This window comes from Rhopalosiphum padi, chromosome 4 (genome assembly GCF_020882245.1).
Source record: "Rhopalosiphum padi isolate XX-2018 chromosome 4, ASM2088224v1, whole genome shotgun sequence".
Lineage (NCBI taxonomy): Eukaryota > Metazoa > Arthropoda > Insecta > Hemiptera > Aphididae > Rhopalosiphum > Rhopalosiphum padi.
The window spans coordinates 29,887,730-29,906,680 of NC_083600.1; the positions used below are offsets into that span (position 1 = coordinate 29,887,730).

Here is an 18,951-nt window from a genome sequence, read left to right on the forward strand (position 1 = left end):
CGCTTAATAATTGTTATATACATACAATAATATTGTATAATATGTAGGTTGAAATTCATTTTATCGATATGTTAATGATAATTTATAATACATCGGTCATTTAGTTCTATCTTCTATAGCTTATTTGTATAATTGTATGTATAAGGACTGTGCCGTTACAGATGTTGGTTAGCCGTTAGATAGTATAGGTTAGGTTATGGTATAGTATTAGATAGTATAGGTAAAAAATGCTTATAGCTTTCATCGGCATACATTTTTGATACACGTTTAGTGCGTGACTCTTCTGTTCATAATTTTTAAAAAATGTTTTGAGATTCAAATCGATGGAAATATAAAACAAATCAACTACAATTTTTTTCCACTAGCTTGTATAAACGTTGAAAATTACAATATGATCATTTGAATATTGTAGTAATGGAGTATAATCTGTAGATATTTCAGTACCTAATCTACTTATGATGTGTATACCAGTATCAGTAAAATAATATAATATAAATTCACATTGTAAATGTATATTTAATCCATAAATCCATTGATTATTGGATTTAAATATGTTGTGGCGACAGTATATTAATTCTTTAACGCGTAGTCTGCAGGTGTCTTATATACCCGTAATAATCGTTGGAATCATACAAGTGGCAAACAGAAGTCGATGATCTCTGGGTTACGGTGCCCTTTTAACAGTGTTAAATGTCAAGTTTATTATTGATAGTATTTTTCTGATTATGGACCTTTTTTGGACAACGTTTTTTCTTTGTACGAGTATTACAATAATAATACATTTAAAGTTTTTAATACTCCCTCTTCTACTTGAAAAAAATCCTGGTTTTTCCACTGGAACATATTACAAACGATGGTTATATAATTCTTTTGACGCGTTAAAACTATAATGTGTTATATTATTTTATTCTGTGGGGTTATCGGGCGCAGACTGCATTTTCTGTGAAGTGCGTCGTAAACATACATATTTATTATTGTTACAAATAATAACGGTTAACCTCGATCTGGGAGTAGGTGATTATTTTAATATGCGATTGTATATTGTACATATTGATGTATGGCGGTTGCCAATGATATAATATATATTTAATGCACCACATATTACTTAGTATAATAATATGTTGTTCGACCTGTCGATAAATCAATATAATGTTTTCAATATTAAGTAGTATATTTGACAATACTTAATATGTATAATACTATTAATTGCCAGTCGGTATACTCACTGGAGTTGTATGATATGTTAGTATAAACTGAGTGTTAATAATTTAAGAGTCCGCATTGATTTTAGAAGTCAATTTTATTTACAATTACACATTTTTTTTAAATAATCTATATATTTTTACAATTTTTCTATAATGATGACTTATAAGAATATATTTCGGGCTCGATCAGTATTCTTCAAGCTAGTTGTCACATTTAAAATTATACATTGGTGGTAATGATTTAAGATCGGCTTACTTATGTTATATTTATATAACATATATTATACATATAAATAATTATATAAAATTCTATAATTAAATTCTAAAAATTTGATGAATTTCTACGCACTCACCTCATAAATAACAGGTGCCAGTTATCCAGTTATATATTTACTAACTTTTCTACTCATAATAATGTTCGGTGAGGAACGATAAATTTTTATTTTCGTAAATGTGGTACATAATATTATAACTATTGCGTTTTAAAGATTTACGTCGTTGATGTCTTGAGTGTACTGAATTAAATGATTGGTAAAAATGCGCGTATTATCTTGGCTATCATAATAATATTATATTTCTTATACCTGCGATGTGCATATTATATTATTATAACACGCGTATCTAATTTCACTTATGCAAATCGACGTAGAAACCTGCGTTAAATTCATAAAATCCAGATCAGAGCGCGCGTGTCGTCGGGGATATATACACACGCGCCCATATAATAGACTCGACGTACAAATTCGATTAAATTTCGAGAACGAGTTTATCGATATATGCGCGTACATGTACATACACTATATTATATTCTATGCGTTTAATGGATCGAAAACACGCCATGCGTGTGCATGTTAATTTAAGATTTTATTTTACGTGTACTTCTACTTATTTCATACGCGAACAGCGCGCGCTCGGACCGAAAATAGCTTATAATTTTTATAAATATATTATTATTTGTTTTTTTTCCTTTCTTTACAAACGACCCACTAATTATATTATTGCGATTCGCGACTATATTATAATATTATACATATCTACATACATGTATATATATATATATATATATATATATATATTAGAATATTATATTATTATACCTAATGCAATTGAGTGAGCGCGCGCGCGTCCATTATATATTATTATGTGTATATATTTTAAATTTTAATATAATATAATATAATATTATTATGTTATTATAGGTAGCCAGATAGGTATAATATATTGATCCGGTCTCGTTTTTACGAATTCGATTATTACTTATTTATCTTTACTCGGCTAATGCCACTTTCTACGGGAAGTTTTGATTTATTTTCGATCGAATTTCAAATCATTGTAATGCGTATAATATAATTTATTATTATGGTACTATGTATGTAAAATGTATATGTTATTAATTATTATATTATTATTATATGACTTAGTCTTATGATAACTTCCTAGATTCACCACGCGTGTGACGATAAATACAAATAGGTTGATAGTTGGTACCGTATATTTTATATTCCGATGTTTCCGAAAATAATATTTTTTTTTTAAATTATAATTGTTTTATCGATAAAATCTATATTATGTTTTCATTTTTGAACTTTGATTGAACTTGTACATAATATATTATGGATTAAACTATTTTCGACTAGTTATGGCCGTTAATTTGTAAAATATTGTAGTTTTTTATAAATGCCTTCCAAAACATCGTGACTGCAGTTATGCGTAATGCTATACGTTTGCTGCGATACCTACCCAGACATGAATTATTTCAATTCACAATATCAAAATTAACGCAAAATTGTATATAAACCTAATTAGTATGAATAGTGCAAGATCTGGACCACCCTTCGTGAGTCTGTATGATGTCAGGTACAAGGATTTCTGTAGATATATGGATGAAAGAATGCTAAAACTTAAAGGCTGCCAACTGCTTAAACCTTAAACAAATCAATATGCGATAATACAGACAATTATATTAATTTTATACGTGCGCATTGCTTATATAATATGATCACAAAATATTTCTGCTACGAGTTTATTTATTTTAACGATATAGATACATAATAGACATATAGTGTTGGTTTATTATTTAATTTTGGATTTTTTTTCGCAGGATCGGCTAGCCGGACATGGTACAGTCGCATCTATCGGCAGTGGTGGGGGAGGTGGTAGCGGCGGTGGAGGTGGTGGCGGGGGTGGCGGAGGAGGTGGCGGAGGTTCGTCACCGTTTAGCCCGCACCACCATCACCACCATCACCACCACCGGAACACGACGCCCACCAACGCCGGTTCCAACATGGGACACCACCAGGACTTTCAGCCACCGTACTTCCCGCCGCCGTTCCCACCGGCCCACCATCACCATCAGCCGTCCGCCGGCAACGCGTCTTCGCCGTCTGCTATGGACTACATCAACGACCCATATTCGCAGACGCTCAACAGCCTACACCAGAGTGCTCAGGCCGCCGCGGCAGCGCACCACTACAATCAGTTGACCGTGGCCGCGGTGTCCGTAGGCCAGCGGCATGACGCCCTCCGTCGATCGGACTCGGACTCCATACACGTGGTGAGTGATATTTCTGATTATTATTCCGTTGCCTAACTATCGGTATGATATAAGTACGATTCATACACGCATGTAACATTATTTTTGAGGGAATTTGGAGAGAGCCTCGCTAAAATAGTCTCTGTATTTAGGTTGCATATATCGTATCATAGTGGATGCGCATATACGATAATATTGATAAAAATAAAGGTAATAGGGGCTACAAAAATTAAATATTTTAAAAATAAGAATGCAAATTGAAAAAGTTAGCTTCGATAGAATAATATTATATATTTATTTAGTATATGCACTCATAAACTGTTCATTTTTCTTTTACTCCTTTTCACTTTTTTTACTAGTTTAGGAAAGACAAAAGTATCGTTTTGTCTTTACAAGGAAAGATAATTGAGCCCAAATGTCACCTATAGTAGGTGGGTGTACCTACACTAGCTATAATAGTAAGCTACAATTATGTAGTGTATATAATGTACATGAAGGAGGATAATAAAAAATAAGCTTCATACTATCCCTAATCAAATGCGTCTGCTATTAAAAAAAAGTACGGTGTTTGAGTGGTTTTTCTATGTGGTTTGTTTTGAAACAATTCTCAGGAAAACAAAAATCTAACGACTAAATCTCATGCAAAGTAATACATAGGTAGTATAATATAGTAGACATAATCTCTATAAGAATTTGTTGCGTAATAACAAAATTATATTTTAAATTTGCGTAAATATTATTGCATCTCAAATAAAAAATATATATACAGTATGATTTTTTTTATCATGTTTGCACTATATTTATGGCTAAATTATGCATGTATTCGAATTCTGGTTTTTGTCTTTTCTAAGTTTACTTAACAACAATATTTTCAAATTCAGTAAAATTACTTTGAATGATAACAGCCATTAATATTTATTAATAATATAGCATATATTATATAGTTATTACCCTGGACATAATTGCAGATAACCTATAATATAACCTATAATATAACCTACGGCAAGATGGTTGATATGGTTACCGTAAACGAAAATCATATCAAGTATCACGTATATTATATACGTCCATCGTGTGCTATATCTAAATACTATATTTTCATGTCAGATTCCATCACCGTAATGACCGTATATAAATAAACATTTTTGTGGTGTATGATGAATCTACGATTCCGGCTGTACCTATATAGAATAACTGAATAACCATCATATGATATAGATATCTACCATGAGCAATTATAATTTATAATATAATTTCGGTCATCCTGCAGTCAATTCCTTAATTATTTCGATTATATAAATATTAATTTATACACATTATAAGAACATGCACAGCTACGGGTTTTTGTAGTCTATTGAATAATTTATACTACATGTAAGTAAGTAACAAATAATGATATAGTTGCGAATCTGCAAAGGATACCTGAAAGCTTTTACTATATTTTTATATCCGAGTAAGAGGGCTACTATGGGTACATTTGGACCAAATTTGGCCCACACGGAAAATCGCTCCTCGAATCCACCGTTTTCTCAACATTATATCTCATACTACAGTATTCACCTACCCGTTCTATTATTATTTAATGGTTCAACACACATTTTAGTGATGTCTATAATATGATAAAATATCAGACTCGCGTTTACACATTTTATTATTGTTATCGCGCACTCTTGAATCGATTAATCATACGAGCCGTTTGAAATAGACAACTCAAGACAATCGTGGGTCGCGCGCGTATATACATTAGAAACGTGACCGATCCGATAAAAAAATCGCGAGTGACCCTCGCCCCTTGCAGTGTGTTTTAAATTCTTATTCACGAGCGAGCTGGTATTGCCAAGTTTTCATATCACAGTACGATGTTGTCCCGTCGTCAGAAATTCGGTTACTGAACTTGATGAAAATAATATTATTATTATTATATTTTATTAATTATTTCCACGATCTCGTTTACTTGGATTTATAAGCCTTGTACATACTATATAGGTATACTGTGCGTACAACCCTTACCGTGGTCCAAAATAAACCTCACGTGAAAAATGTATAATTGTCCGCGTAATAGTGCGACACAGTGGTTTTTGAGTTATGATAAATTATCACAAAATTTTGTGTACAAATCTATCGTAAATAAAATAACATCGATAAAGGTCACCGAACGTGCATAGGTACGTAATATATACACACACACACACACACATATATAGGGGCTATATACTATAGGGCCATCATTTATAGGGAGTGGAGATGAGAAGACATAAATCTCTTTTTTCGATGTATTATTCTCGAGTTAATTTCAACTTTTGAAGTAGTTGAACCACTACTCTCAACTTACTAAGAAACTGCAGCAATTGTCCACGATAACAAATACATATAATATGTCAACACGCTGCAAACTTTAAATAGTTTATAGAAATACCGTAGTAAATAAGAATATTACGAGACTTTGAATCCAGAGATGATACGGATCAGCATTGCGTTTTATAATATTAAACATTAGACAAATGTAATGATGGTTATCATCTGCAGTTACCGATAACCTTGCTGGACGTATATACATTGATTTTTCATCACAAATTATTCATTTTTTAGATTCATATTTTTGATATTTTAAAAAAGAATGTTATTTAATAGATTGTAATCCTAAGTGAAAATTAATTTTATACTTAAAAAAAATATTTTTTCTATATTCGATGTTTTTATATAATATGCCAAATCGTTGTAAAAAAATATTATTACTTTAGGATCTATGTGAAATTAAAATAATATATGATTTGTCATTACATATAAAAAGGTTCAACACGACAAGCATTTTAAAAATAAAAACATTTCCCAAAAATATACAATATTTTATAGTATGTATAGTAAGTACCCATATTCTTAAATAATTTATTTAATATCATATTATATTCATAAATCTTCCAAAATCACAAAGACTTAACTCATCAAAAAACCAGTTTAGGTACTGTTATATTAACAATCACACTCTGCGCTATACATATAGCTTAAATATATGCAATATGCACCAACTATAATTATTCCCCACGTATACACAACATTAACAGCGGCGCGTAACTCACGAGCGCGTCACACGTTGCGCGGGATAAATCTCATATTATAATATATTATTATATATCGGCACCGTAAGCTCGCGTGCGTGTCTCTCGCGCCAAATGACTTACACAATATGTGTCTGTATAGCAAGAACTAGTGGAGAGGTGAAATGGAAAATAATATTATATTATTATATTATATTATTGCGCGCACATCCATTTTCATTTCGCATATTATTATGTGTAATATCGTACGTTATAATAATATATAGGAGGTGTATACCTATATATTATATAAATTTATCAACCCGCTCGCTATTTGCACGCACGTGTAGTAATGTCGACATTATGTCTCGTATATAAATTTTATTTTGTATATTTGTGTATAATTTACACGAGTTTGACAATAATTATTTTATACACACAATCAAGTATTCTGTCTTCAATTTTTTTTCTTATTTTTAATATCCCATTATAATATTATAATATTATACATTTTTTCAGTCCGTGTTACCATATTATGTTATTATACTTGTACGACTACTCGTGCGCTCCGTTAGTGCCGCCGTATGTGCTCGCCTATATAATATTATAATATATATTATGTAACTTGTACGCCCGATAAATGACTTTAACACGCCATCCCTTGACCACGCCCCGAGATCGTATATATTATTACTATAATAATAATAGTAAAATTATAATATCTCTTATGCCTAAGAAATAAATTTTATTATATTTTCGTTTCATGCATATTATAATATCTCGACGCGTGTGTGCGTCTTGTCTCCGAAGAAACGTGACCCAGCCGGCCCCGTGATAGCGACATTGACCCATAAAGAGCCTGAAAAAAGCCGTTTAACGAGGAACAAAATCTTACTTATATACACCAATCTGCTACCTATAAATTATGTATCTATTGTATCTGTATTATTTCTGTATGTGTGTACGAGTTGACATAGGATTTTGTTTTTGAGATTCTTTATAGGTCCTCAATGTTGATACACATGGTGAATTTTTAAGAATGTATAACTACACCCAACGATTAAAGCATACATATTTATTCAAATTCTAATTTTAAGAATTTTTAAGTATACTTTAAGACCCTATTTTAAAATACATAATTTTGTATTACATAGGTACATACATAAGGACTTCTTCTTAACTTTTTACAAATCATTTAATATATGACTTTTTTGTGAAAAATTAAAAAGTTCGTGTATTGAAATAAAAATTCAAACGAGTACATCTTCAAATTGTATTTATATGCGAATGTACTAAGTATAATATAATCATTACATGAATATGAAATTAATATGTGTATTAAACAGGCGATTTAGAAGCAATGGTTGTATACTTGAATAGTTGTATGTCACATAATATATAATTTAAAAAAATAACTATTTGATCAACTTGACATCTTGATAATAAATTATTATATATTTTATATCTTATAAGTTATAACTATGTATTATGTTCCAAGTATCCCCTTGCATTTATTTTAAATATAACATTCAAATATTCCATAGACTATATAATCATTAACACATAGAGAAGAATAAATCAAATATATATATTATATTAGTTTGAGTTTTGATTTTTGATTTTAAATAAATATAGTTACTTACTTAAAAATTAAAAGATTGAAATTGGTTAGCAATGTTAGCATAATCTAATAACGAAAACGTTGTAAGCATTTATATTGTTTAAAAATTATATTGTACATTAATACTTATATATTGCATTTATTTGAATAACCATATTAATATATATTATTCTAGGCGGATTTGAGTTTATATTATAGTTGCAAACTTCTCACATTTGGGATCGTGGAGAGGCTGGAATTTACCACGTAGGTTATCGTACATCAACCGTGATTGAATACGTCATAATTCATAAATATGTGTATATAAATAATATAATTTTATGTAGTATAGTCTAAAAATTACGACATCGATGGCGTGAAAACTACGTCTTGCACTTTACGAGAAAATAATAAAGGTGTATCGTATTAGGCACGACGAAACGGGTCAGATTCTAATGCTGCCTGCTCACCATATAACGTCATAATAATATATAATTATAATTTGTCAGGGGTGTCTTACTGTGGGATTGTGTTTGCCAATAACTGTTTGTCTATAATCATAATTTTTGAAATATGATTTTGTATAATCAGATAACAACAATCAACTATTATAAACTGCAGTATATAAGAATATTTATATAATACTTTTTTATAGGTTATGCATAAATTCAAACGAAAATAATGAGAAATTGTATTTTATTTTTAGTAATACAATTCAATTTCGAATAGACTAAGATTTAATTAGATATTAATAAATAATAATTATTATTGTAACTTAATTAAGATATTTAGCAAAAAAATAAATATCTAAGTATAGCTGATAATTAAATTTCGATATTAATAACTTCAAAGTAATATTTACATATTTATTTGTTTGAATCCAATAATTATATTTCATAAGGATTGATAACACTTATGACGTCATATTTTATCACGCGTATTGTTTTAAGCCTACAGCGCTCTAGGTCTTAATCTTGCCTAGTACTGGTTAGTAGGTTAGGTTAGGTTATGGGTTAAGTGTCACTGAATATATAATTTATAAGTATATTATAACATTGCATATATTAGCTTACGATAGTAGTTATTCTTATTTTATTTTTATTTTTGGACATTTGCATACACGAACATTTTATTACCACACACGATTGATTTGACGTAGACAATCTAGAAGTGCTTGCATTTACCTGTATCAGCGCAAGTTTTATGAGACCAATCTTATTTACGTATACTGAATTAATAATATTATAACATATTTTATAGACGCGGTGTTGTACAATGCTCACCGACTAACCGCTATATTATAAATTATAATATCTCATTTTAATGAACTGCTTTCATGTAACATACTTACCTATATTATATAAACCTAATAAAACTTTTTAAATAATTATTTTTTATATGTGATATTCTAATCGCTCGGGCTACATTTAAGGCTGATTTCGAGTAAATAATAATATATATATAATAAACGATATATGTGTGGAGTAGATCTTATATAAAAACGTAAAGTTATAGGAAAATTTCATTCGAAAACTGTGATATATTATATATACGTCTGTTAGATTTCACTTGTGATTCATGTAAGAAAAATCTGATGGTTGAATTATATTTTACCAATTTTGAATCTAGATTTTCTTAACGGACCGCTTTCATACCCTGAAAATTATGAGGAGCAGAACACACCGTCCTATGAATTGAAAGAATCGAAATAACAAGCTAATAAGTAATAACTGTATTATATAGTATATACTGCAGATAATATTGTATACGTAAATATTTTTAAATTGCGGTCTCAAAAATTCCAAATGTGATAAACTCATCTGCATTGCTTTAAGACATAATATTATAACATTTGCGAGTTGTTTGGTCTTTTAATGTAAATTTACTTCCAATTTTTCCGATAGTATGTAATTGATTCTACTAATATTTTTGGGTTGTCGGAATACTCAGAATTGAGTCAAATAAATTTTTTGTTTGTTCGAGTTAAGTCTATCAGTCTATAACTTATAAGCATTTCACAGAAGACACGATGGTTGAGTAGTCTTCCAAAAATGTATGTGCTTGATAATACCTTGATTACACTGTTAAAAAAAAAAATTGTAAAAAACACAATTTTCGTTTTAACGAATAAACACCGTCGTACCGTTGATGAATGTATTTTCGTTGCGTGTGCAAGATTCGATGGTTCTAATATAAGTATAACTTCAATTACATATTAACATAATACAAATTTTCTAACAACAACAAATGGAATCATTAAATAAGCTCTGCTACTATTATTAATACTTGTGAAGTAAATATGCATAGGAAGTGCGTATATTTGTAATGAATATAATATCATCAACATAAAGAAATAGCGTAACACTAATTATAGGTAGATTGTAATTTTTGTTTTTTTTTTATACACAATCAAAAAATACTTGGTGCACGTGGACAGATCCACTGATGGCGAGCTCGTGTATGTATATATTTTTATCATTATCATTATTATTACCTCCGCGACTGACTACCGTTTATAATATATTACATTATTATCACGAGCGCGCGTTCGCGTCGACGAAGGCGGCGACGAGCGGTAGTCCGACGGCTGAGACTACGCGCTTATTATTATTATACCTGCACGGTTTTACGGACGGGATTTAATTAAAACAGGCGCGCGCGCAAGAATATACCTATATATGAATTATATTAGAAAAGCGGTGTGCGTGAAATCGTCCAAAGTATTTTTTGTTTTTACCTCTATCACAGAAAGAGAGAGAGAGAGAGAGAGAGACTTATTGAGTATATGTGTAGGTATAATTAATATATGGGTACGTACGCATTCGACCGTCCGACTCCGTTAATGGGGCCCGAGGAAATCGATTCGACCACTCTCGTCGTGAAAAGTGGGCGTCGCGTGAGACGTGCTCCTGCGCTGGTGGTGTCCGACGTTTTATTTTTTTAATTACTCGTCGTCTTTGAAATTTTCGTCAGTGAAAAAATATTCTGTTGCCAAAAGTCCATTTGTCCACCCGCAAAAACATAGTAAATAATATAATATTTTACATGCCTATAACTATTTTTTATATTTTTTCTAATTTTTGTAGGAATTTTATATTATTATTATTAATTATTCATAGAGTATTTTAGAGGAGACCATACGTAGTTAATAATATTATCAATATGTACCTTAGGTACCACAGGTATACTCAATAAGTAAGGTTGCGTTAGGTCTATCCGTAAAAAATTAAATAGAATTTTAATAACTAAATCAATAGAAGAAAAAATGAACTACTATGGGTCTTGAACTTAACTCGCTGTTACCGTATACGAAAAATTAATCACGAAAATATATATAATATAATATTATGTTTTTATCTTTAAAAATATGCGATAAATATTTTTGGAATTAAAATTTAGTGATTACGAAACATTATATTTGTATCGAATCTGTAGATTTTAAATATGCACTTTCCTGACAAATACCTATGTAAATGTATAAAGTTCCGAGCCTTGTTCATGATATGTTATGTATATTATATAATATGTGTATATACAATATTTTACATATACAGCACCCTCCGAGTGGATTATATGTACATATTATAATAATAACTAGGGTGGCGACGGTGGCGGATTTCTACGTCCAGAATTCCGACGTACGTGGAATTCCAAGCGTTTTAATTATGCCTGCTCAAGTCAGAAAAACGATGAGGGTATAAAGATGATTATTATTAGTATAACGGCGCTATCGTAACGCGCGTTTGTACATGAATAATATTATCATTATTATTAATATATATAATCGGGATGTAATTATATAACAATATACGAGAATGGCCGAGACTGAGATTTTGGAATGTCGACAAATTCGAATTTTTATGAGATGTTTTAATAAAATTTCAGTCTCGGAAGAAGACCGAGAAACGCGTTATTGTAAAATATATTTTACTATCGTATTAGTTATATTTTGTTAATAATATATTATAAACTACTATATATATTGTACATGTAGTATATACACGTATACGCCGAACCGTCTTGGTATTAATTTGGGAATCGCGTACCATCATCTTCGTTGTCGTCATCGTTATTGGGAAACCTTTATATATATATATATATCATATTATACATTATTCTATAGAAATTCTTGGGCTTTTAAAACTTTATCCGATAATATTTAATAACGGCAACGACTGTAACGAGGATGGTGGTGGCTCTGCGTAAAAGATTATTATTATTTTCCATTGCATAAAAACGAACGTTTGACGATGGAGCCATGGAGGTGTATAAATAAATAATGTTCAAAAACATCGTGGAATGAAATTATAGTAGAGTTCAGGGTGGAAAGCTTGGACCTCCAGAGACTTAAGATATTCACCATTTTTTTAATTTATTTTTTTAAGAAATGTATTTTCTAATAATTTAATTATATATATAAGATAATTGTATTAATTAATTTAAAAGCTGTAACTAAAAATAATAAAATCTGTAATTTTCTGCAAATGTAAGTGTAATTATAAACTGTTTATATAATATTAATCGAATGTCGTTTTGTAAATAAACTCCTTCTACGTAATTTTTGCGTATAATAATATAGCTTATACAGAACCGAAGCAGTTTTCTCGTAATATAATATACCTATGTATATAAAATCAGTCGTGTCACGATAATCGTAAAATTACGCGTGTTATCCGACTTGACACATTTTTTTATCGCTCAATAAATACCGCCTTCGATTTCATTCTCTCTCTCTCTCTCTCTCTCTCACTCTCTTTTGATTTTTATCTATACATCATAATATTATATTTCTTTACCGGGTGCATATGCAGATGATTAACGACTATACAAACTCGTGCATATATATATAGGTATATTTTATTATTATTATTATATGCCCTGTTCTACTTTTGTAGTTTAAAAAACTGGTCGAGAAAAATTCACACATTACACTGCCGACGAACTATACGATTTTTTGTCGTTGCACATAGTATAATATAATAATACGTGCATAAAAAAAAATTGTGAATTTTTCTCAGAAGTCGCATACGTAATATAGGAGTAAACGAGGGAGGTTAATAGAAAAAAAATCCGATCTCATTATATATATTATATTATAGTTACTCGTTTCGAATACAGAACCGTTATAATAAACGTTATACAGTTGTATGCCGTATTTATCGATCGCCTCGACTGAATAATAATAATAAAAACAATGTTAACTCGCACACACATACACACACACAAATACGGTGATTATAATATATTGTTAACTCACACGAGATCGCAAGTACAGGACGTAGACGAGTCTCTTGTATACGGTATCTATACGGTGAGGAGAAAAAGTAAATATAAATCAATATCGCCAAAAAAAACTTTCTCGGCCGACCGAGATCAACGAGGTTGCCGCCGCGCTCGATGTGCAACAGTTTCCGACGGGTGCCCTTCCGTCACGTATACGGAATGTAGTCGTATAATATTATTATATATGTGTAGTAGTACTGCCGCCGCTGCAACCGATCGGACATCGTTTAAGTATAATAATAATATAATACCTATACGTCGACCGATTTGGGCTTGGTATAAACGGGACCGGATCTGCGCAGCCCGCACTAATAACAATAATTATTATCATCGATGATACGCATACGATGACGACGACGCACATATAAAACAGTGTGCGGATTTTTTTTTCGACTACACATATATTATGCGCGAGGTGACTTTGCCGAGTATATATATCTAGGTTACGCAGACATATCGAGTGCGTATTCCTTAACGAGAGAGTATGTATAGATAGATACCTATATAATATATACACACACAGTGTGCGTTTATCGAAAACCTCTCCCATATCTGGTTACGAGACCCGTAATTATAACCGACCGAAAAATCGAAATAAATAAATAAAAAAAACCACTCATTTCGATGTCTAAAGCTGGTATTATAAACGTATAATATTATTATATACCGCGCGACGATTAATCAAATTCGAACGATCGTCGGCAATACTGTATTTTGTCTCTCTCACTCTTTTTCGCTCCATCAGTAAAATCGTCAATCTTAACACGCTTTACGACCGTAAAACGCGATAAATTATAATTATTATTTTGTTTTTCTCGTCGTTCGATATCATACTGCCGCTTCTATATATGTTATACGTGCGTATCTAAGCAGTATGTGACGTAAACGACAGTATAATATTATGATATACTATAAAAGAGAAAATCTCGCATTTGCGGTACGATATTTGCTGTTTGATTTTAATAATAATATAATAATTATTATTATTATTATTATACGTTTTATTGAACGATAATAAACCGTTTGGTTCACGTTGATAAATATTGTATTCGAATGCCACTGTCATCGTGTTTTACTCTCACGAACTCGTAAAGTGACATAATAACGGATGCAGCCGCGCGAAATGTAATAAACACTCGTCTAGATTGAAAATAACTGTTTAGAAACTCGCATGCATCGTGGTCGATAGTATGCGATTGAGTGTATCGGGCAGTAATTTGTACGTCATAATATACGCATATTTCAATACATTGTTCACGCTAGTCATATAGACTGACGACGACAATTATGTGACCACACACACCACCCCCGTCATATGATAGCGACGTCTACGATGATATAAATACTGAAATTCTTTTTTCTTTTCAATATGAGTAGCGGAAATAAGTGTTAGTAAACTAATAGTATTGGGAATTATTCGACATCCCAAATATTTCTGGTTCAAATAAATCGTCTGTAGATTTTTGAATATACAATTTTTAATTTATCACATTAAATAATATAATGTATTTACTATTTTCATATAATAATATTCAATTTCTTTTGGGTATTGCAAGTTAATATATGTAAACAACTTTTTTTTTAAGATATCAAATACTAAAGTTATATTTTTTACTATCATATATATATATATATAATATATATATACAATATACATATATCTAGTGTATATGTATTATGTACAATACAATAAATTATTAGTATCTCATACTCAAGAAAATCAAAATTTTTTACCCAACACTTTATGGTTAGGTATAATAGACATATCATTTGATATAAAGATGTTTGAATAATATATTAAAATGTATTAATATTAGGTATATATAATAATATAATAACGTGATTATTGTTATTATTCCATAGGGCAACATGCACCCGTCTTTTCCGTATGAGAGCGGTCGTTCCCGGGGAGGCGAGTATGGTTCTGGCGTCGGTGGAGTTCGAGGCCGTGGCGACGTGCTCGTTCAATCACACCCAGGCCTGGAAGACTCGCTGGTCCTACACAACGCCCTGTCCAGCGTGGTGGAAGAAGCTCAGGTGAGCCATCGATTTCCTATCGATTGATTATTATTTTTTATCGTGATTTATCACCACCATATTGGTACCACCATAATTATAATATAAAGCGTACCTGCAGTATATTATTTTGATATTACAAACGAGGGCTGTAGCAGCGCTTCGCCGCGGGTGTCCGAAGACACGCCTTATATCGTCCGGGAGAGGGTTGAACCGGTTGTCGTTAGCTGATTACCGGTTGCTTTTAATAAGTATAATATAATACATTATAACTGGTAAGTCACGCGGCAGAGGGTGAAAATATTCTGCTCGCTGTTTTTGGTATTATGCGAATCGTATAAGAAATTTCAGTTAGTCGCGATGCTTACGACCTCGCCTTTATATAATAACTAAAAAAAAAAAATAATAATAGCTATGTTATATATTGAGAGTATACAACGCGCGTATTTATACGTGAGCTGTAATAACTACGCTTGCCCATATACCTCGTACACACAATATATTACAGCCAAGTCTCAGTAACTCGAAGATGTGGATAAAAAATCACTAACCAAAATTAAATAATAATGAAATTTTTTTGAATTTTTTATTAAATACGTATATATATATATAAATTAAGCTAAAAATATGTAATAAAACATTTGACGTTTTATCTGTTTATTTTTTTAAATATTTTAATTTGTCTACTACTTCAAAAAAAGAAGTATTCTTTGACAGATATTTTCCTAGTAGTATAATGATTAATGATGACATTGCTTAGTTCGAGGTAATAATATTTTAAGTTTTTCTTTGGAATTCGTAATTTTCATAATTCTTGAAGTTATTACAATTTTATATATTTATATTTATATATAATTGTGTCATCAGTTAACATTCCGCAGATCAAATACTATAGATTGTAGCAAACACTTAAAATGTAGTTTGTTGTATTAGACTAGCAGCTGCATGTGACAGTTTTACAATCATCATGTCCACTGTCATTGTTTTTTAAATATATATTCCTATCACACTGATGTAGGTTCCTAGATATTATATAGATACTTTGACTTAACTATTTATCACAATTTCATCTCTGAGTTAACGAGACTAATAATACGTTGAGTGTACAATTCGAATATATATACCATACCTAGTCAAATTTTTCGAATTATTACTTATATAATAATATCCTATAACGTATGTACCATATGTAATAGACGATACCGTACCCAGCAAATGATTGATGATATATTATTCGAAACACGCGCATTGATCCGACGATGATCCGAAGATTTTTAATTACACAAACAAAAAGTACCGCCGACGATCATTGCAGCAGTACCGCGCGAGCAGGAATTTTTATAGCAAATGATATTGCCGCTGCAGTAGATTGTGCATTACACAAGTTATAACGCCGAAATATACCTATATACATTTTATTTGATTCTGGAACATGGCATAGATAGTAGCTAAATTTATCTTACTTAGTTATTCCGTCGAATAGGTTTGAACCACTTATTAATTAATTTGTCCAAGAAATAACGTTTTATCTAATTAATATACTTTATTAAATCCAATTTCAGATATTTATTAAAATATTTTATACTGATTTTATAATAGTCAGTGTTAACTTTCGGTTTCGTGATTATTGAAAATTTGAGATGGCTCCAATGTTTTACGCGTTTATGTATAATAACATTTTAAAAGACAAATTATAATCATTATATAATATATAAGTCTGATAAGTATTAAAATAGTCAGGTATCTATATTTCGTTTTAATTTTTAAATCTAAGATATTAAGGGCCATTCAACACTCATTATATACACGAGAATACTATAGGTAATTATTACGAATAGTACTTAAACAATATACCTATAATATTTACAGTCAATATTAATAATTAATACCACCATCGTCATCCAATCACAAGTAGAAAAGTAGTAGTAACTACGGCTGTCGTTGTAGCTCTCTTCGAAATTTAAATGAACATGTATATGATATCAATTATTATTATTGGCACATAGGCCGGCCATAGCTATATGTATACACAGGTACCTCTATGTATACTTTCTGATAGGTTTTACCGATCCAGACACTCCTCCTGCAGGAGAACCACCGCCGTTATAAGTACATTATTTTAATATATACTGCCCAATTGCCCCATGTATATTATATATTTATATATATATTCTTGAGCACATACGGAATATAATATATATTATGATATGTTGTATGGTAGACATGACAAGTGTAGTGGTAGCGTATAATGTTATATTATACACCAACCCATATGAGTCTGTGTGTGTGTGACGCGGCGTGTGTCGGCAGACTACGGCTCCCGAGATACGGCCGCGTTTTAATTTTTTTTTAATCGGGTGCGCCCATAACTCGTTACGTCCCCGAAATAATATTTAAAAAAAATAGGTAATATATTATTATGTATATATCGTTTGCGCGCGTATACATGATAAAATATAATAAATCCGAAACGCGCGTTTTTGTTTTTTAAGTGGCCTTTCGCATTCGATTTATCTTCCGTCGTAGTTAATAGTAATTATTATTATCGAAAATATAATAATATTATACTTACATCATGTAATAAAAATATTACATTAAATGTATACGCGCACTGCCACGTTACTACTATATATACTCGTTCTGATACTAAGACGATTCTTTACGTTATATTATATACTCGTATACACGATAATATTATTATCATGACAACGACGTATAAGAGTAATAATCGTAATAATATAATCTCCTGCGTGCGCCTTTTTTAATAATAATAATACCAGTGCGATCGTCGTTATAATAATAATAATAATATTATTATTATTATTATTTTATATACGACCGCAATCAAGCAGTAGCCCGTTCTCCACAATATCACGATATTGCAGGTACGCGTAATATGGGTACCTATACTTGATATATACACGTAATCGTGTAATTATATTATACTTATATTATATTACGACTGATTATTTATTTTTTTCTCCCGACAGGAGCACAATGTGGACGACAGTAGTTCGTTTATGAACGATTTGCCACTACTAAAACGTAAGTACTTTCGTACATTTAATATGCCTAATATAATACATTATTTATATAAGTTATATGTGTGTGCTAGGAAAAAAATAATTAATTGTATATTGTGGTATAATATATAGTATAAACGCTCGACGTCGAGATATTACTAAATACTCAGATAATACATATATTATATTCGAACGGCACACGCGCAAATAATTGGCCTTATACCGGTTACCAGTTTGACACGCGTGTGTCCAACAC

At 30.8% G+C, this 18,951-nt stretch overlaps 1 protein-coding gene across 6 annotated transcripts in view; it reads left to right on the plus strand.

Annotated features, from left to right (window-relative positions):
- LOC132928536 (transcription factor AP-2-epsilon) overlaps positions 1–18,951 on the plus strand; it is a 168,253-nt gene that overhangs the window by 125,578 nt on the left and 23,724 nt on the right. For all 6 annotated transcript variants that reach the window (XM_060993289.1, XM_060993292.1, XM_060993290.1 and 3 more), the window contains 3 exons: positions 3,307–3,759; positions 15,520–15,693; positions 18,663–18,717. In XM_060993289.1, the coding sequence (XP_060849272.1) occupies positions 3,307–3,759; positions 15,520–15,693; positions 18,663–18,717 (682 nt within the window). The remainder of the gene's footprint in view (positions 1–3,306; positions 3,760–15,519; positions 15,694–18,662; positions 18,718–18,951) is intronic.